The following is a 21,264-nucleotide window of genomic DNA, read 5'->3' as shown; positions in this document are numbered from 1 at the left end:
CAAACGGGGCCCCCATAAGCCTGAAGAGGACCAGGTTCAGGTCCCAGATGGGGACTGGCTGTCGTACCTGTGGGTAGAGATGGTCCAGGCCCTTAAGGAACTTACTGACCATGGGGTTGGAGAAGACAGATCAGCCATTCGCTCCTGGGTGGAAAGCCGAAATGGCAGCCAGGTGAACCCTGATGGATGATACTGTCAGGCCCTGCTGTTTCAGGCTCAGGAGATAGTCCAAAATGAGAGGCACGGACGCCCTGGGGGGGTGTGTGTGTGTGCTGCGGTGAGTGCATAAGCATGAGAGTCACCCCGAGTGGAAAGTTTCCTGCTACCCAAAAAAACCTGCTGTACCAAATGAGAACAGAGTAGCTCAGAATGGCTCAGCCATGCAGCATCCACGCCGTGAGGTGGAGGGATCGTAGGTCAGGGTGACAGAGGCGGCCGTGATCCTGAGTGATCAGGTCCGGGAAAAAAAAGGCAGCAAAACTGGGGCGTCCACCAAGATCTCCAACAGCGTGGTATACCAATGCTGTCTGGGCCACGCCGGGATGACCAGAATCAGTCATGATCTGTCCCTGCGCACCTTAAGCAGGACCTTGTGTACAAGAGGAAATGGAGGGAAGGCATAAAACAAACTGCTCTTCTATGGGAGTAGGAAGGCATCTGTGGAAGAGCCCGGGGAGCGACCCTAGAGGGAGCAAAACACCAAGCATTTCCAGTTGCTGTGTGAGGCAAACAGGTTGACCTGGGGAAACCCCCACTTTAGAAAGATGGAGTGAATGACAACAGGACAGAGTGACCATTCATGGGATTGGAAGGACCTGCTGAGGTGATCCGCCAACATGTTCTGGACCCCTGGGAGAAACGATGGCACCAGGTGAATGGAGTAGGCTATGCAGAATTCCCACAGTCGAATGGTCTCTTGACAGAGGAGGGAGGAACGAGCCCCTGCTTGCTTGTTGATGTAAAACAAGGCCATGGTGGTATCTGTGAGGACCACCATGCAACAACCATACAAACGCTCCCCTAAGGCTTGATACGCAAGAAGCACAGTCATCAGCTCCCATATGTTGATATGGGGAGAGAGAGAGATCGGATGGGGCCCACAGACCTAGTATCTGGATGTCCCCGAGGTGGGTGCCCCATTCCAGGGCTGACGCATCTGTGATGAGGGACAAGGAAAGCTGAGCGGTATGGAAGGGGACTCCTCCGTATACTGCCTTTGGGTCTAGCCACCACTGGAGGGAGGCCAGGGACTCCCTCCGAAATAACCACCAGGTTTAGGCTGTCTCGACCTGGGTGGTAGACCGATTCCATCCAGGCTTGAAGAGGGCGGAGCCATAGTCTGGCATGTCTGGACATGTACGTGCAGGACATGTACGTGCATGTGTCCTAGAAGACTCAATAACCTTCTTGCCCTTGAGGTTGGGAAGCTTTGAAGGCTCCTGATGAGGCCTGAGAAGGCTTGGAAGTGAGCATCCGGAAGGAGGGCTCGAGCCCGCACGGAGTCTAGGAGCGCCCCGATAAATTCTATTCTCTTGGTTGGCTCTAGCGTTGACTTCGCCATGTTGAGCAGAAGGCCTAACTGTTGAAACGTGTCTGTGATGAATCGAAGAAGGTGAACCTGCACTTGCTCTTTGGTGCGCCCTCGGATGAGCCAGTCATTGAGATACAGGTATACCTGTATCTGTCGTCGACGAAGGAAGGCTGCCACTATGGCCATACATTTGGTGAACACTTGAGGGGCCATGGAGAGGCCGAAGGGAAGGACCGTGAACCGATAATGTTCACAGTTGACAACAAAGCGGAGGAAGTGTCTGTGAGCCGGATGAATCGCAAAGTGGAAATATGCGTCCTTCATGTCGAGGGCGGCGTACCAGGATCCAGGGAAGGTATAATGGTGCCCAAGGAGACCATGCGGAACTTCAACTTTACCATGAATTTGTTGAGTCCACACAAGTCCAGGATAGGCCGAAGCCCGCCCTTTCCCTTGGGGATTAGGAAGTAACAGGAGTAGAACCCCCTACCCCTTAGCTCCCTTGCAACCTCCTTGATCACCCCCATAGCGAGGAGTGACTGCACCTCCTGGATAAGCAGTTGCTTGTGATAGGGGTCCCTGAAGAGGGACAGGGCGGAGAACAAAAATTGGAGAGAGTATCCCCTTTCCACCGTGCGAAGAACCCAAAGGTCTGCGGTTATGAGGGACCAGGCACGGTGAAAACGAGATAAATGATTCAAGAATGGGGTAGGATCCGGAGTGAGGTTGGGTACACCGTCCTCAGGCGTCCCTTCCAAAGTTTTGTTTGGGACCCGCTAAGGGCTTGGAAGGACCTTGGGCCTGGCTGGATTGGTGGTTGGAGGGTTTTCTCCTGCCACCGAGCCCCCGTCTCCTATAGAAGTCCTGCCTCGGCCAAGGAGGAGGGTAGGAGCATTGAGGCTGCATTTTAAATATGCCTCATTGCTATCCCTGAAGAGAGGGTCCGAGCGGCAGAGTCCACAGTGACCAATGAGGCCTGCAAAGCGGTTCGCGCGACCGTTTTGGCCTCCTCTACCAGACCCCAAACTCTTCTCTGGACTTCAGAGGAGCCAATTCCTTGAACTTCACCATGGAGTTCCAAGAGTTAAAATTGCATCAGCTCAGGAGAGCCTGCTGGTTTGCAATCCAGAGCCGGAGCACCCCTGAGAAGTAGACTTTGCGCCGAAATAAATCGAGGCTCTTGGCCTCTTGATTTAGGTGCTGGGGCTTGCCGACCATGACATTCCTTCTCATTCACTGAGGCCACCACCAGTGAACAGGGCTGTGGGTGAGTGTAGAGAAGTCATATCCCTTGGAGGGAACGAAATATTTTTGCTCCACCCCCTTAGCAGTTGGGGGAAATGGAGGCAGGTGTTTGCCAGATTGTTCTGGCCGTGGTTTGAATGGTCTGGATAAGTGGTAAGGACACCCTGGAAGGAGCCTCTGAGGACAAAATGTCAACCACAGGGTCCTCCACCTTGACCACCTCCTCTGCTTGCAGGTTCATGTTCCGCGCCACCCTGCGCAAGAGTTCCTGGTGAGTGCGGAGGTCTATGGGGCGGGGGTAACGGAGGGACAGACACACCAATATAGTAGTCCCCGCCGCAGCCTCATCGGGCGAAGATGTGGAGGATGCCACAGGAGGGAGAGGATCATCTGGGGCCTCTAGCTGAGCTGTGCCCCACTGCTCCAGTCCCGAGACCTCAGTGTTCGGGCCGGAAGCTGGAGCAAGAGGAGCTGGTGCCTGTAAGGACGATGCCACCATCTCCATGCCTCCAGGAGCAGGACAGCTGGCAGAGGTCTCAGGCACTTGCGGCTCGGACAAGGCCGAGCGAGAAGTCCCAGAGGGAGCACCCTGTGCCTAGTGGTACACGCAGGGTGTCCAAAAAGGTCCACTGGGTGGACCCTTGAGCGGGCTCCAGTTCTTGTGTCTGCCACTAATCTGCCCCTGAGCCCAGTCGGCCGTGATCAGAGTGGTGGTGGTCTGAGAAGCGTGACCCTGCCTCAGACCGTGATGAGCGAGAGGTGGAACGCGATGGCCATGGTGGTGCTGAGTGGGTCTGCGCCAAATCACGTTGATGAGATGAAGTTGATCGGTACTGCAAAGCTGGAGATCGGTACTGAGATGGAGAAGAACGGTGCCGCGACGCTGGGGAGTGGTGTCTGAACCTAGATCGGTTCCAGGACCTGGACCAGTGCCTAGATCTGGACCTGGGTCTCAACGACAATGACTGGTGTCGGGAGCGGCGTCGGGACCGGGATCTACTCCTGGATGGCGACTGGCAGACGTAGCAGTGTCGAGACCGGTGCCGGGAGTCGGAGCGGTGCAAAGGCTCAACTGACAGTGCCAACAGGTGAATAAGAGTCGGCTTGCCCCTGGATGGTGCCATGGGGACAGGTGGCGGTGTCTTGGTCTGTTGAGGAGATGCTGATACCGTCAAGGCAATCAGATCCCTTGTCGCCACAAAGGTATCTGGTGTAGATGGGAACTGGACCTCAACCACGCTGTGAGTCGGGGAGTCCAGTCACACCGGACTCAACGGCTCTGTCCTTGGTTCTGGAGTCAACGGTACCGAGGCCGTCACCTGTGTCCCCGGACACTCTGCTGTGGGATGAGGTTCTGTAGGTGGATCCGGAAAGGGTGGTGCCTGCTGAGGTGAGCCAGCCTTTGCCGGCTTCCAGTGCCACTTCGGCACTGCTCTCGCTCGCCTGGTCAGGACTGAAGATGTTGGTTGCGGTGCCGGGGAACCTCAGTGCCGCGGCTCTCTATCAGAGTCCGACCGCAGTACCATTCCTGTAGCTGAAGCCAAGGTGCTGCATACCGAAGTGCTCGGCATTGGGTCTTGCCGCACCACTGGAGGCTGAGGACTAAGAGCCGCCTCCATAAGGAGCTGTCTCAAACGAAAGTCCCGCTCCTCCTTCGTTCGGAGACGAAAGCTCTTGCAAATCCTGCACTTCTCTGCCTCGTGAGATTCCCCCAGACACTTCAGGAAAGAGTTGTGGGGGTCACCCGTTGGCATGGGCTTGGAGCAGGATCCGCAGGGCTTAACGCCCAGAGCTTTGGGCATGAGCCCAATCAAGTAGGGGGAGGAGGGGAAACCCCCTTCTCTCCCACTAATACAAACTACTATACTATAACTAGAACCACAACTATTAATCTATAACAACAAACTATGAACAAACCGTAGGGTAAACTCTAGGGAGAGTAGCAAAGCCAAGCTCCACAGTTCCAACGACCATCACGGGCGGTAAGAAGGAACTGAGGGGGCGCTGGGTCGGCTGGGGTATACAACTAGCACCATGAAGGCGCCACTCCAGCCGACCCACCGGGTGTTGCTAGGGTAAAAATTCTGCGACGGCCGTGCACACAGCGCACGCACACCAAATTGGAATAGATATGAGCAAGCACTCGAAGAAGAAGTAGGGTCTGAGCCTGTCAGTGTCTCAGACCCCCACTGAAATCAACAGGGACTAAAAGTATTCAGCACCTTGCAGGATTTTATTTGCACTTTTTGGTGCTCTTTGAGAAATGCAGGCTGATCAAGCCATGGGGGAAGTGTCAATTTCAGCAGTGCTAACCAAATTTTAGGCTTGATTCCGATTCTGCAGTTCATTCCACAGCCAAAGAATTAAAACAGTTGCAAAGAACTCTTTAAAAAATGCATATCAGAGCACTTTACTCTAAGATGCATTTTTTAAAAAAAAACTTTAAAGGAGTTTCTGCTGCTCAGATCAAACATTGTTGCCTTTGACAAACAATTTTATTTACAATTCCTGAAGCACTTTTTTAATGTAATTTTATTAGGGAGGCATGAGACTAATTATTATGGCTTTTTTATTGTTAAAATAATGTAACCTACCTGGCTCTGAACAAAAGCCCTAACCCCCTTCCAACAATGTCACAAAGGATTCTGGGTGCAGCACCCCCAGCACAGAAAGAGCAACATACTGTGTACCTCCTGCTGCTGCACCTCTGCTTGTGAAAACTAGGCCCTGTTCTAGAAAGCCCCGTTCTCTAGCACAGCAGATCTAGGCCTAGGATGTGTCCACCAAGATCTCATTCATGTCCAATCTCCCAGGGCTACTAGGGTAGTCATGCAGCACTACCCATTGCAAGTATCTGACAGGGCACAATTTATAGCCACACCTGCTTGCCTTTATCAGAGAGGCCTCACCCACACATAGGGGTTTGTGGAGAGAAGCTCAGGAGCCCACTTCTGAGGCACAATGAGCACTGTTTTCATTTGCAGCTTAAACTAAATACAGAATTCTTCACTTTCTGTCTGGTGATGTAACATTGCCATGTGCTGTGAAACAGCTACTGTGCTCCATATCAGTAATAGCTGAAGTGACTCTTGTAGTCATACATGAAGGGCACGGCCTAAAGGCAATATGTTTGTTATTTTACTGCGATGCTGCTGCTGCTATTATGAACATGTATATCACCACCACAGGATTCAGCATATAACAAAACCAGATTGCTCACAAGATAATTATGACAATAATCTCTCATAAAAAAATTAAAAAGTTAATAAAAAGTAATATATATAAATTGGGGGACGCTGGTAACACAGCAGTTTGTTTGTTAAAAACTCCATGCCCCAATTATTGGCCTCCCTTATGGATATCTTGCTTGGCATGGGAAGAAGTATTTAGAAACGGCTGACAGATTATGTGGTGGCATTCACCCTACATACACTAACATCTTAGCCCATTACAGTTTGCAACTTCAGCTTATGGGAAAAAATAAATGGCTCCCTCCTGGCTGTTACAGAGAAACTGTATTTAAGTATTAAATGAACGGATGGAGCTACAGTACATAATGTATGTGCAGCAAAAATATTCTGGTTGCATTAGTCACACTTATTAAAACTATTTAATTCCTGACATATGCATAATGATCCACTGGCAATGATAAAAAGGCAGCTTAAAATACTACCTTCCATAAATACTGCAATCTTTCCCACAATTCCTCTGCTCCACTCAGCTTACTGTCATGCCTTCTGAAATTTAGATGGTTACTGTAAATCTTGCTCAGCTCAGAAACATCGATTTTGCCTTCAAACAAAATAAAAAGCACAAGATTTTTTCATTGCATTTTAGACTTTGTATTTTCAAATTCTTGTTATGGCCTACATGTTCATCTGGGTCTCAGTCTAGACCTTCTTTATTTGTGAGCAAAATTGCATCCTTTTTTTTACATCAGCAATCAACTGCACCCACAGAAAAGGGAGCAGGTTTTTGAAAATTTATCATATGACACACACCCACATATCATGCCTTATCCTGTGCCAACTGAAAGCAGTTGCCATAGACTTCAACGGAAGAAGAGGAGGTCAAGCAAATACATGTGTGTGTATTTTCAATATTAAAATGCTTTTAATTATTATTATTCAATTACAGAGAGTTTAAGGGTATCAAATAAATGCTATAGAGGAATGCAATGGAGAACAAATGAGAGCCAGGTAGATTTGCTACAGAACAGAGCTATAGCTTACGGTGATGGCTTAATACCATGGGTCACATCAGAGCACAACGCTATAAAATAAATGGTGCATGAACCAGCTACTACTGTTTTGGGGTAAAGTTTCAGTAAAGAAGAAAAGACAACAAATTTAGCTTCTAAACCAAACAGAAAAGGCACACAGAAGCATCTGCACTGAAGAGCACTTGTTAAACATTACTTCATTTACCATGCAATGTGAAAGGCAAAGTTTCTATCAGCACAAGTTCATCAGGGATTGCATAGGTTGGGAGATGTTTCTGGAGTTCCTTAAGAGTGTCTCTTGCTAAGTTGTCTTTAGGTACAACAAACAAGATTAACTTTTCCTGTTGATACCATGTCACTGCACAGGCTTCCACATGACAAAGACGTTCAGCAGCCTGCAATACAAGAACATTAGCCTTATTTGTGCTGAAGTGCAGGTAAAAAGCACCACCAATAAATAAGAAATTGTTGTGAAGTTTATATTTTGTCACTGGCAGCTACTGAATTTGTTGCTTCACAAACATCATGAAGTCCCCCTTGCCCATCCCCTTGTTTTTATTTTTGTTTAATTTAAATAAGGATTTAGCTCTCACAGAAAGTGTCAGAATGGCAGCACTGAAGAATGAATGTATTTAATCCCACAATGCAAGCACAGCACAGGCAGCAGCAGTACGAACTTCTCAATGACCCACACCCCTGTACCTCAGGAATGACCTGGAAGAGGCACATATAGGAGTGGGAACACAATTCACTCTCCATATTCATTCTATGGTTAGCATTTCTGCTGAGACTACCGACAAAGAGGCCAAATGTAATCCCAGTTTTATCATGGGAACACCTCCCCTCTAGGACAGGAGTGACACCACCACTGTACACCAATCAAATCTGAACAACTTTTGTTACCCTACCTGGTTTGGATTTTATCCATCCCTTGTACGGTGACCAGAGAGCAAGTATGAGAAATCGGGACAGGTTGTGTGTGTGTGTGGGGAGGGTATGTGTGTAAATAGGAGCCTATATAAGAAAAAGACCCAAAAATCAGGACTGTCCCTATAAAATCAGGACATCTGGTCACCCTAATCCCTTGAGTCATCCAATCCGCTTAAGAATTTCAAAGTTAAAGCTTAGTCCATTTTACAGTAAGTGACCTTACATATCCTATTCAGTATATATTGATTTAGCTAGACCCAAAGGTTTAGACCGGGGTAGTCTACTTTTTGTCTAGGTCCAAATTTCTTGGTCAAGGTATAATCAAGGTCCAGACCCCAACACAGCTTCCCTCCCCTACCTCCCAATTGCCCCCCCAAGTTCCCTGATTGCCTGCCAGCTCCCTACCCGGAGAGTTAGGTGACCTTATTTCCCTTAACTGAAAATGGGACGCATGGGGCTAGCCCAGGGGTGGGCAAACTTTTTGGCCTGAGGGCCACATCGGGGTGCGAAACTGTATGGAGGGCCAGGTAGGGAAGGCTGTGCCTCCCCAAACAGCCTGGCCCCCGCCCCCTATTCACCCCCTCCCACTTCCCGCCCCGACTGCCCCCCTCAGAACTCCCGAGCCATCCAACCCCCCATTCTCCTTGTCCCCTGACCACCCCCTCCCAGGACCTCTGCCCCTAACTGCCCGCTGGGACTCCACACCCTATCTAACCCTCCCCCTGTTCCCCATCCCCTGCCCGCCCCCAGAACCTCTACCCTATCCAACTGCCCCGTTCCCCATCCCAACCACCACCCCCCATCCCAACCGCCCCCTGCTCCCTGACCGCCCCCCGGGACCCCCTGCCCCTTATCCAACCCCCCGGCTCCCTTACCATGCTGCTCAGAGCAGCATATCTGGGAGCTGTGCCGCACGGCCAGAGCTACACACGCTGCCGCTCAGTCCTGCAGGAGCGCACAGCCCTGCCGCCCACAGTGCTGCCTGTGCAGCAGTGTGGCTGCAGAGGAGGGGGGATAGCAGGGGAGCGGCCAGGGGCGAGCCTCCCCTGCCAGGAGCTCAGGGGCTGGGCAGGACGGTCCTGCAGGCCGTAGTTTGCTGCTCGCATCCTCCCCCCACAAACATTCCTTCATGCCCTCAACTGAGCCAAGTGGCAGAGATGTAGTGGCATGGCAGAGGAATGAGCATGGGCTAGGATCTAGGCAGCAAAGCAGGGTGTGAATGTGAGAGAGTACTTTTGAGCTTAGACCCAGCAGGTGAAGCTGCTGGACTATGATCCAGTTAGTGGTGCAAAGCACCTTTTGGGGCTGGGATAGCAGAGGGGCAGGAAAGAGGCTCCAGATAGTGCGAGGAACCAAGGAGACTCCAGACAGTAGCCCTGGGAACATGGGGGGAACCTGGGATGTGGCAGGGTAACTGGAGGCAGACTAGGGAAGGAGAGGCGGATTGGGGCAGCGGGAAGGGCTGGAGATGGCTCCGGGGACTGGCCCCAAAGAACTGGGCCTAGGGAGAACATTAGGCCAAGGTGGGGGGCTCTGAGAACTGCTCAGGGACAGGGGGCATGAGACCAGGGTGGGTGGGCTATGGGGACCACAGAGGGGCTGGGACTTGAGGTGGGAGTGGGTGGGAAGGCTCCGGGATGGAGGCACAAGGTTGGTTTCAGGGGCAGGGAACATGGGGGTGGGGCAATGGGCTCCAGGGACCGTTTGGAGTACAAGCACAGCTCTGCATGGCTCCAGCCCCAGCTCAGCTTTAGCCTGCACGCAAAGGCAACACATACCTGTGACTAGTGAAAGGGGGAACCACATATGAAAGGTTCCGGGGGGTTCCCCCCCTCAATTTATTGGGACGCCCAGAAGCGAGGAGGCAGCACTTCCCCTACCAGCCTCACTGTCCGTGTGTCCATGCAGCAGGGGGAGAAAGCAGGGTGGCTGGCTGAGCTCCTCCACTCCCCCCCACCATGGGGCTGTTTGCCCCACCCACGCATCGCCTCTGTCGACCATGGTCCACTGAAAAACATCTTATGGTCTGGATTTGGACCATGGTCCACCTATTGACTATCCCTGGGTTAGACTAAAGATAAACATCATCTTTGAATATGAATGTCATTGTATGTGTTCGAGTCAGATACCTAACATCAGATGCACTGATGTGAACTGAGGGCACAATCTGGAACATCCTTGAGGATGAGCTTTCTGGGTTAGACAGCAAAAATGGCTCCTACTGAAAAGATTAAGGAATGGACTCAGTGGGCCAAATTCTGCCTTCACTTACATTTGTATCATCCAATTGAATGCAATTAAATTGAACCAGTTGTAACTAAGGGTAGACTTTGGTCCAATCATTTCATTTTTCTGTGCCTCAACTTATTGGACGAAGTTTTAAATTTTTTCTGTAGACACATACTTCTGATCACTTTATGAAAAACAAGAGCAACTAAAGGATACCTTCATTCAGCCACAAACATCCTCTTGTCCCCAGAGATACAACATTAATTTAGACATAAATACGATGCCCTATGGGACAGTAAGGAGCTACTTGTGCATTCAATGCAGTTACAATCCTAGTTCTACAGAAGGCTCTGTTTCCACAGTCATTTCCATTGGGTCACAGTAGGGAGAACTTGGATCATTGCTATCAAGCATTAAGAATACTGTACATCTCTCTGCCTCATTGACTTTCCTAGCCAAACACAGCCATTGACTTTCCTAGCCAAACACAGCCCTGATGTAATAACACTGATTGCAACTGAGTTGTGCCTGCTAACAAGACAGCTTGGATTTGATCCTCTTCCTTTTCCCAAACTTCATATCCCTTCTTCTCCTTCTCCCTTCATCTGTTAATCTCTCTCTGCTGATATTTGACTCATTACAGATCTAATTGTAATCAACATTTAGTACTCATATAGTGTCTTTTGCCCAAGGTTCACAGTGCTTTAGAAATATTAATCAATCCTCAGAGTACTTGGCTGAGGTAAGAACTTATTGTACCCATTTACAGATGGGTAAACTGAGATAAAGAGGGGTCACATGACTTTCCCAGACCACTTAAATTAGGAACAGAATTTAAGAGTCTTGATGCCCACCCTTGTGCTCTAAACACTACACTATCCTTTTCAATGACACACGTTAGTATTCTTCAGTTGTCAAATTCTTTATACTTAGTTTTGAGATTTAGTTTGCATAAAATAAACTATAAACAAAGGCCAGATTTTCAAAAGAGCTCAGCATCTGGTAGCATTCCTGAGAACAATGGGAGCTGTTGGAATGCTGAGCACTTTGAAAAATCTGCACCCAAAGTTTGATTCAACTACATTAATTCTTGCACTTTTTTGCTGATGAACAAGTCACTGTAGCTTTCCGTCCAAAATGTTCCACATTGCATAAGTTCTGAGCACTACACATCATATTACCTGCTGTACACATTCAATATTAAGACGTTTGCCATGACGTTTAATCTGACTGTCCTTCCGTCCTAAGAAAAACATCTCTGCATCCTTCACTCTCACAAAGTCCCCTGTTTCTCTCATTGTGTTCAAAGGGACAATTACTTCATCATCAAGGAAGCAGATTCGTTCTTTACCACCTATGCAAAAGAATGTAATATTATAGCTTATAACTACAAAATTATGAAGGTCCTACCTCATATTTCAGAACGTTACAAGTATTAAAATAACTTGGCAAAGAGCTGTTGACATTTGGCATACATAAAGGCACTAATGATTGGAACTAAACTTCTGAAAGCAGAAATATCAGTGGGACTCTATCCTACAATTAATTTAACTGATACAGTTAACTAACTTCTATTTATACTGAGCCAAATGGAAGCAGAAAACAAGTCATTAAAATAAACTGGTTGTGTGTGTAAAATAATGTTAATTTCTTGCCTGTTAATCTGATTTCCCGAAGACAGTTTATATTGCTAAGTATGTGGTCCCCATTAAGGTGGTATCTGCTAATTTAGATGCCCCACCCTGTTTCAGGCTGTAATGAGAGAACTTGAACCATTTCTCTGAATGTTGTGATGCAGTCTTTTTAGGATTTATGGAATTTTTATTCCCTGAGCATTTTCTAATTGAGAAGGATCAGCCACCATGTGTTGCTAGGAGGGTTTACATCCACCAACTGTGCTGGCACAGAGGGCCTATGGAGAATAGATTGGATTCTTTCGCCACTGAAGAGCACATGACACTACTGAAGGTAGTTTTAAACTGAAAAGTTACAAGCAGTGGCTTTTAGATGTTAATATCTAAATGTATGAAACAATAATTCTGGCAGTCCTTTAAAGAACTTTGACAGGGTTTTATCACAAAAATCAGTATCCAGCCAGGTAAATTGTTTAAATACTGTACAAAATTTAAAAAGAACATTGCTAGAGAAAAACACCAGATTTCACTTCTGTATTTCAGAGTGTTTTGTTATACAGGCTGTGGCACTTTAGAAAACAAAATGCACAGAGATTAAAACATTAAGATATTTTTTGAAACTAAAAAATTAAGAGAAATAAATATAAGAACCTATGAAAACTTGTCCCTCTCCATCTAGAACTGCAGAACCAGTGACATCTCTGACTTCAACTGTTGTTCCAAGCAATGGTGATCCCAGTGGCACAGGCGAATCAAATCTAAACATTTAAAAAAAAATGTAAAAGTAAAAATATTTTCCTTCAGATAGCAGACAAAACAAAAAATTCAAAATGCAGGCCAACCACAGACATTGCAGAGGTCGGTGGATATGTCTACACTGCAGTTGCAAACATGCTACCCCAGGCTACACTCCTATTTTTAGGACTCCATGCATCTGAAGAAGTGTGTTCTTTACCCACGAAAACTTATGCCCAAATATATCTGTTAGTCTTTAAGGTGCCACCAGACTCCTTGTTATCTTTGTGGATACAGACTAACATGGCTACCCCCTGATACTTGACTCCTATTTTCAGTGCATCAGCTCAAACAGAGCTAGTGCATGTCAGTGTACCCAGGCTGTAAAACATACACTGAACTGCAGTACAGATATACCCCATGTGAAGTGAGATTTGTGGGGCCCCATCCAGCTTCCTCCTCATCATGTTCCCCACTTAGCAGTTCCTCCACCAACTCCCGCTATTTGGGCTGTGGCAACTCCTCCCAATTTCCTGTCTGCAACTCTGGTCCACCAATGAATTCCCTACCTCTTGCTGATTAACTGGAAAAGAAGCACCTTTGTGAAGTGAAGCACTCTGTGAAGTGCACCTTTGTCCCCAACAATAACCTCTCACCTCCTTTCCTATCCCACTCTGTTGCACCAATTTGCAAATTGTTGGGTGGGTTCAAAGTTGACACGTGTTACAAGCAGATGGGGAAAAGACCTCTTTGTTAAAGGAGAATAGAACACCCACGCTTGGAACTGAAAGACCACCAGCAAAAACAAAGATGACAAGACTATTTTTCTTGTTTTTACTTTAGGACTATAATCTTATTTAAAAAAATGCCAAGTCTTCTATATACACTACAAAGCAGCAACAAAGGACACTCCCCCCACCCACAGACACAGAGACACAAATCCACCCCTCCAGCAAATCACCTTTAAAACCCTGAGGCTACATTCATAGCTGTGTCTAGCATAAGCAAAACACAGAGAGGAGGAAGCCTAAGGAGTCAGCTGCAGCTCTCTGATCTTAGGGCAGGTATTCTGCTGGCCCCTACCATTAATTTACATTGGTTGACTATCTGCCCAAGGAGCCATTCATCACTCAGAGCACAGCATGCTCCAACCATGCCCCCAGTAATGGGGGCTGCTGGGGATGGAGCAGGAGAAGTCTATATCAGCTCTGCTGCAGCTTAGAATTCTCCATGCCAGGGGAATCACCAGCAAAGGAGATGCAAAAGGAATGAAAAACCATTGTATCATCAGTGGCACACAGTGAGCAGAGTGAGGCCCAAGAACCAGAAGTTATAAATATTCCCAATTTACTGGCACCTTTGTAAGTAGAAATTAAAAGTAGCACAGCTACCTCTGGAGCGCAGCAGCCAGGCTGAAAGAAAGCCAACATTTCACTTGGAAGTTCAGCCATTGGGGAAATGTTGGCAGCTGGACTTCCAAGAGAAACCACCAGATCATTTCTGCTGCCAGTTATAAATTTCTTCAGACTGGAACCCCAAGTAGGCAACAGAAATATGAGCAAATTTGTTTACAGAAGTTATGTTTTTCTTTTCACAAATGAGAATTTATTTTTATATAAATAACTGCCTAATAAAAAGTCATATTGCAACACCAGATTTTGAAGACAGCTCTTTACTGATTTCACTGGGAGTTTTGCATAAAAAAGTATGGGACTTTAAGACTAATCACCACCATTTGTTATTGAGGATCCAATTATATCTATATCAGATTAATAAGGGATATCGTTTGTGCAAAAGAAGATGCTTGTTTGTATTCAGCAGACTTCAGAAAATACATCTAGCACAGGTTACACATGTAACTAAGGATGCCAGGCAATGAGTTTGCTACCCCATTTTCAGGGCCACTGTATTAAATTAATTGTTTATGTATGAATGTGTTCTATTCCAGGGGGGAAGGATTACACCACTCGTACAAGAACTAAAAACAGTGGGAGGTAATTAAGGTGCGTCACTAAGATTAACCACCACAAATTAGTTACCAACCCCTGCAGTGATTTGCTTATACTGGTTTAAGATGGGTTTTCCAGGAACTAGAAGACAAAGAAGGGGCTTTTGGCATAAAAGGATGAGCTTGAACTGACACAGGGCCTTCTTTCTGATCCAACAAACAGACAGGACCTTGCAGAAAGCATAGAAAGACTTGTGCCGACTAGAGCCCCATGAGACTGACATGTCTTCTGGTATCCAAAGAGGATGGAGCTCAGCTGTTCTCAGTGGTGGCAGATGACAAAACAAGGAGCAATGGTTTCAAGTTACTGTGGGGGAGGTCTAGATGGGATATTAGGAAACACTATTTCATTAGGAGGGTGGTGAAGCACTGGAATGGGTTACCTAGGGAGGTGGTGGAATCTCCATCCTTAGAGGTTTTTAAGGCCTAGCTTGACAAAGCCTTGGCTGGGATGATTTAGTTGGTGGTGGTCCTGCTTTGATCAGGGGATTGGACTAGATGACCTCCTGAAGTTTCTTCCAACCCTAATATTCTCTGTTTTATGTGTTTAAATCTCATGATTGTTTTTATTATGTTTTCTCTGTAATGCTTTTACCTTAATGTGCTTATTTAGACAAAGATACATGGTAATTTGTAACTGATAGCAGCACACTGTTCATAGCCCTCAGAAAGAGAGCAAAGCACAGGCACTTGTCTTTAGGCAGACTGGCTTCCTGGAGATATCACAGTGTAAGGCATGGATCTGTGCAGACTTAAAATCCCTATCACAAGGGTAAGACTCAGGGCTCCATCCAAGACAGGTAATAGCTGGGAGCTGGAAACTTTAAGTGAATACCCTCAAGGGACCATAGAGGGGAACTACAGGGGCACTTAATTTGAAAGTGTGAGCATGGCTACATATTTCAGAAAGCAAAATGAAAACTGAGGGTCAGGAGCATCATGCAGTGCTTAAACATTTCCACAGCTCTTCTGGGAATTTCTAAACCCTCTGTAATTAATAAATTACCTGACCACAAACACCAGGAATTATATGAAACTAGTAGAAAGCATTGACAGAATGGTTAAAAAAAGTATCATGCCAAAGAGACCAAGAAAACCATTAGCAATTCATCATACATCGCGCTGAGGAGAGGATGGAAGCTAATTATAGTATTTACTTATTTTTACTGCTGGGTTCTGTACTGTAACAATATCAGCTGGACTCCCCTGTTCATATATATAAAGTTAACATGACCTCTGTTAAACTTCTTCCAGCATAAACAGCCTTCTCATTATTGAGAAAACCATGTGACCAGTGGATAGCGCACTAGCCCATGAAACAGGAAATCTGGTTCTATTCCCAGCTCTTCTTCTGAAGATATGTCTACATTGCAATTACACCCTCGGCTGGCCTGTACCAGCTGACTGGGGCTTGGACTGTGTAACTGCAGTGCAGACATTCTGGTTCAGGCTGCACCCCAACCTCTAGGACCTTCCCGCTTCTCAGGGTCCTAGAGCCTGGGCTCCAGCCCAAGACTGGGACATCTACACTGCAATTAAACAGCCCCACAAGCCTCAGTCAGCTGGCACTGGTCTGCTGTAGGTTTTTAACTACAGTGTAGACATACCCTGAGTTACTTCAGAAAATCAGTTAGGATCAATTTCTATTGCCCTTACTCATGGAATAATTTCAATGGAACTATCTGCTGAACAGTAAGGTATGCCATAATGAAAGGATGGGTGGAATAAATAACGCGTATGTGCCTCAGTTTCCCATCTATAAAATGGAGATAACAATGCTTCTCTGCTTAGCAGGGCACTTTGAAGTGAATGAAAAAGCACTATATGTGCGCTAAGTATTGTTACTACATCTATTATTGGATTTTCAGGTCAACTTCTTACAATAATCTTGCCAAGAAACCACGGTGAAAATATAACACATTTTGAAATTGATAAAGCCAAGCACCATTACTCTTTCTAAACCTATGTTCATCAGCAGTTATCCTTCCACATATGCAACTTCTAGCAAAGTGAATGGGAATTCTGCCTCCAATGGGCTTGCAATGTTGGGCCCTTAATACTTGATCATTGACAATTGCACACTTTGTGTGCACCAAAGCAGCAAGCAAAACAGTGAAATTTCTCACCGAAGATCAGAGCTAAGAACTTCTTCAGGAATCCTGTAGCAAGTGGCCCAGCTTGACACTTCTGTAATGCCATAGAGATTAAAAACATGTGTTTTGTTTTCCCTGCTTTTCCAGCTTCTCAAGACATTCAGTGCAGGAAATGCTTCTCCACCGAGGGCTAAAACACGGAGTGAAGTGCTGGCAGACAACACAGTTGACTTAATAAGTTGAGCTCCAAATCGTCTGAGAAATGTTGGTGTTGCCTGAGCAATGTTTAAAATAAAAAAAAAGAGCACGTCACACACAAAGATATTTATGCTCTTACAGGTTATGGAAAACTGCAGGCCTACAAACACACAATAAGGTTTTTCCCAAATGCAACGAAAAGCCAAACGGATTCATGATTACAATAACATCCATCATCAAAGTACTGAACAGATCTGCTAATGATCTGAGTGGTGAGGAAGAATGTTTGTAAGGAAAGGAAGATTATCTTCAGTGGAATTTTACAGGTGTAGACTGTTATCCAGTCAAAGGAGTTCTTCAAAACGGTCTTATCTGCAGGTCAAACAGCAGCTGATTGTTGATCCACATGATACAGGCCCTGATTTTGCTTTGGGATTCACTAATACAAACCCCTTCATCAACAGGGAGTCCCACTGCATTGACATGGAATTCTGCGTAGGAGCAAGGATCACACAAATTTATTCTAATGTGGGATCAGGGCCATACAGTGCAACTTACATCTAAAAAGAAATTACTCACTTTGTGCAGTAATAGTGGCTCTTTGAGATGCATGTCCCCATGGGTGCTCCACTGCATGTGTGTCTGCGTCCCTCCGCTGATCTGAGAATTTTGGTAGCAGTGTCCGTTTTGCATGCACATGCACTGCCTCCCCCTCATGCTCTGCCACGAGGCTAACCAGTGCCGTGCAGGCAAACCCTCCCCAGTTACTTCTCTACCACAGAGTTTATTATGAGAACGCCAAAGTACAGGGGGGGGGGGGGGGTGGGTCGTCTGTCCGGGCCACGCGGGAGCGATCAGTATCATGTTTGCTTTCTCTTTTTATTTTCAACAGGACTTTTAGCAATAGAGGGAATGGGGGAAGACATAAAGAAGGCCCTAGTGCCGTAAGAAGAGGAGAGCGTCTCCCGTGGAGTCCGGGCTGATGTCTGCTCTGGAGCAGTACCGTGGACATTTTTTATTCTGGTAAGTAACCAACAAGTCTATTATCAGCACCCCCCATCCTCAGAATATGTCTCAGAGTATCACTGAGTCCATCTCCCATTCGTGGCTGCGTGGGAATTTGTGGCTGAGACGGTCTACTGTCGTGTTGTGCATTCCCAGTAGGTAGGCCATCAATATGGCAACACTGTGGAAAATGTATCAGTTCCATAGCTTTAGTGCTTCCCTACAAAGGTAGGGTGATCTGACACCTCCTTGATGGTTTATGTAATACATGCACACTATATTGTCTGTCATGACCTGTATGCGTGTACCTCTGATCAGTGGAAGGAAGCATAGGCACTGACTCCGTGGGTGCTCCGGGAATGGAGAACCCATGGGGGAAAAAAAAAAAAAAAATAGGGATGACCACTGGGATGACCAGCTGTTGGTGGCCAGGGATGAGCTGTTTCATATGGGTAGCCCGCACACAGCTGCAATCAGCGGTTTGTCAGGCAGGCTCAGATCAACTGTTTCATGCCTCCCTAGTCCGGCGAGTGAGCGAATCTCAATCTCTCTCTCTCACACACACACACACACACACACACACACAAAAGCCTTAGAGTTAGGGGCGGGCAGGAGAGCTGGGCTATCAGCAGCAATGCAGACAGCCCCTGCTCACCTGTGGCCGCCCCATACCTCTTAGGCTGGTGGCCATGGCGTCCACCTGTATGGTTGCTCCCTCCCAGCCAGGCTCTACTCCAGCCACAGCAGGCATCAGGTGACCCAAGGAAGCCCAACTAGGCTAGAGTTGGGTACAGTGGCGGATTTGGGGGAAGAGAAGCCCCAGGCCCTGTCAGAAGCCACACAGGGCAGGCAGGAGAAGCCCCGGATCCCAGCAGGAGCTGCGTGGGGCAGGAGCCCCAGACCCTGACAGAAGACGTGGGGCTGAAGCCCCCAGCTCAAGAGCCCCAGCCACCCTAGTGGCAGAAGCTGCAGGACTGAAGTGCCGAACCCCCCCTCTGTGTGGAGCTGGCCTGAGCCCCTCTCGCTGCCATCCCCCCACGCAGAGCTAGCTCTCACTTTCAGGCTGTGGAAAAATTCAGTCCAAATATCTCCATTTCCCACATCATCACACAGCCATGAATGGATTTAGCCTAGGAGGCAGGGTCAGCACTAGCCCCATTTGGCAGGTGGGATCTAGGGCACACAAAGGTGTAATGACTTTCCCAAGGCTAAGCAGAGAGTCTGTGGCAGAGCAGAGAATCAAACCCAGAACAACCTGAGCCCAAGGCCTGTGCCTTAACCACTAGACAACCCTTCCTACCTGAGGAGGGGGAACCTCCTCTGCTGCTTTGAGTGCATGGGTGGGGACTAGACAGAACCACCAGGAGGTGGAGAGCAGAGAGAGATAGGAAAAGGGACATGGGTGGGAAGCAAGAAGGGGAGCAAGGACTTAGAGAAGAAACAAGAGAGAAGGAAAGAGGCAGGGAAAGCAGTAGGAAGGGAGAGGAGAAAGACTCCCCACTGCTTGTCCCTCCCATCCACCTTCTTCCCACAGCCATCAGTGTCCCTCAGCTCCCAAACAGGTATGAAGCACAGAGCGAACGTAATGTCTTTAATCTGGGATATTAGTGAAGACAGCTTGTATTTGAGCGTCATGATTTTAATATATTGTAATTCATGATAATGTAATGATATAATTCATTACTATTTTAATAATGATTATCATTGGTATCTTAATGTAGACACACATTCAATAACTAGAATATGAAAAAATGTATAAATATGCTGAAAACTGCTAGTTTTGGGGGGGGAAGCTGAGCCCCCCCAAACACTCACACCTCACCCTTAAGGCAGGAGCGGGCAGAAAGGAATAAGCAGTGGGCAGGAGGCACTCAGGGGAGGGCAGAATGAGGGCAGGAAGAGGTGGAGTGGGGCAGGTCTTGGGGGAAGGAAGTGAAGCTGGGGTGGGGCACCCACCGGCAAACCAAAAGTCATCACCTATGGAAGGAAGTGAGCACATGCGTTCCTGACTGTTCTGAGTTTGAGATATTGATGTGAAGGCATATCTTGGATGGAGACCATTTGCCCTGCACTGTGAGATCGTTGAGATTACCCAATCCTATGAGGGATGCATCAGCGGTAAGAAGTAGTGATGAGAGAGGCTGAGCAAACAGGATTCCCGTGTAGGCATTTGCTGGGTCTTTCCACCTGGTCTGGCTGACAACTGTGCCCTGGGAGGGCTGCCAAGAAGGACACACCAACTAAGGGTACCATGATGCACCCATTAGAGTGTTAGGTAAGGCAGTGTCTCTGGGAAGGAAGCCTTGGTGCTACAGCCCCATACCAGGGCCATGAGAAAGAACTAGACACTGTATACCCCTGAAAGGGGCACAGAGCATGTGACTCAGCCAGAGAGCTGAGTCCCTGAAGACCCATCAAAAGAACCACTGGCCAGGGTGGGGAGGGGGGAGAATGAAAGGGGGTGCGCTAGCGAGAGGTTTGTCCCACCATGTTGTAAGAACTGAAAGAAAAGCAGACTCCGACCTAACCAGAAAGGGGGCACCCACGAGAGGTGGGTACTGCCCCATTCAAAACCGAGTGATTGCAGGCACATATCTGCCAGAGAGGGGGCGCTTGTGAGAGGCAGATTTATTATGGTACCAGAAGTGAGATCTTTGTACTGACCCTGATCTACAAGGATGCCACCCCATTACAGGCGCTTCCAGTCTCGGTCATAGGGGGTGGATTTCAGGTGATGATGGCCTCTTGAGTTCACCACGTCCACAATGATCAAATTAGGGGGTGGGTGGGAGAAGAAAAATTCAGTGTCTTTTGCTGGCATGTAATTTTTTTTTTAAATCAGGCCACTTGCATGTTGGTGGGACCAATACAGGGATCTGCCATATGAGTTTGGCAAGCTCCAAGAGAGCCTCATTAATAGGGAGGGCTACTCCAGAAGAAGCAGAAGAGTGTAAAATGTCTAATAGTTTATGGTGTATCTCGGTCATCTTTTGTAATGGTAATTTTAATGCATCTGTCACCCTCTCAGCTGGCTCCTGGAAAAGCTTGAAGTCATCTGCCAATGACGATGGAGGGGGCATCACTGTCTCGTCTGGTGATGACTAGGAGAAGTTAGTCTGAGACATAGCCTCCTCCTCGACTTCAGACTCTTGTTCCTTTCTTAACTGTTCAGGGGACTCGGATGTCCTCGATGCAGCAGTTGAAGGAGAGTGTCTCGTTGGCTCCTGATAGGCCCGAGCTAGAGCCATGGTGTCTATGTGCTTGCCAAGGGTCCAATTAAAGCCACTGAGAGGGTGGGAAGGGTCCTGGAGGTGGGTACCATGGCTCCCCATACCCAGGGACCTGAGGGGTGGTATGGTTGAGGTCCATACTGGAAAGGGGTACAGTAGGGTGGATAAGAGGACCAATAGGAGACTGTCTTTTTGGTCACTGAC

The 21,264-nt window shown here is 47.5% G+C and overlaps 1 protein-coding gene across 12 annotated transcripts in view; it reads right to left on the bottom strand.

Annotated features, from left to right (window-relative positions):
- The window catches only part of AASDH (aminoadipate-semialdehyde dehydrogenase), a 63,821-nt gene that overhangs the window by 28,998 nt on the left and 13,559 nt on the right, over positions 1 to 21,264 (bottom strand). For all 12 annotated transcript variants that reach the window (XR_012158665.1, XR_012158666.1, XR_012158667.1 and 9 more), the window contains 5 exons: positions 16,661 to 16,902; positions 12,443 to 12,549; positions 11,339 to 11,511; positions 7,204 to 7,393; positions 6,450 to 6,568 (listed from right to left, as the gene is read on the bottom strand). Coding sequence is in view for 9 of the 12 variants with exons in the window: in XM_073341968.2 (XP_073198069.1) it covers positions 6,450 to 6,568; positions 7,204 to 7,393; positions 11,339 to 11,511; positions 12,443 to 12,549; positions 16,661 to 16,902 (831 nt within the window). In the remaining 3 variants the exon portion in view is untranslated. The remainder of the gene's footprint in view (positions 1 to 6,449; positions 6,569 to 7,203; positions 7,394 to 11,338; positions 11,512 to 12,442; positions 12,550 to 16,660; positions 16,903 to 21,264) is intronic.

Source organism: Lepidochelys kempii, chromosome 4 (assembly GCF_965140285.1).
Source record: "Lepidochelys kempii isolate rLepKem1 chromosome 4, rLepKem1.hap1, whole genome shotgun sequence".
Classification (NCBI taxonomy): domain Eukaryota; kingdom Metazoa; phylum Chordata; order Testudines; family Cheloniidae; genus Lepidochelys; species Lepidochelys kempii.
The sequence above is the reverse complement of the archived record's forward strand: the minus strand, read 5'-3'. Positions and strand labels throughout refer to the sequence as shown.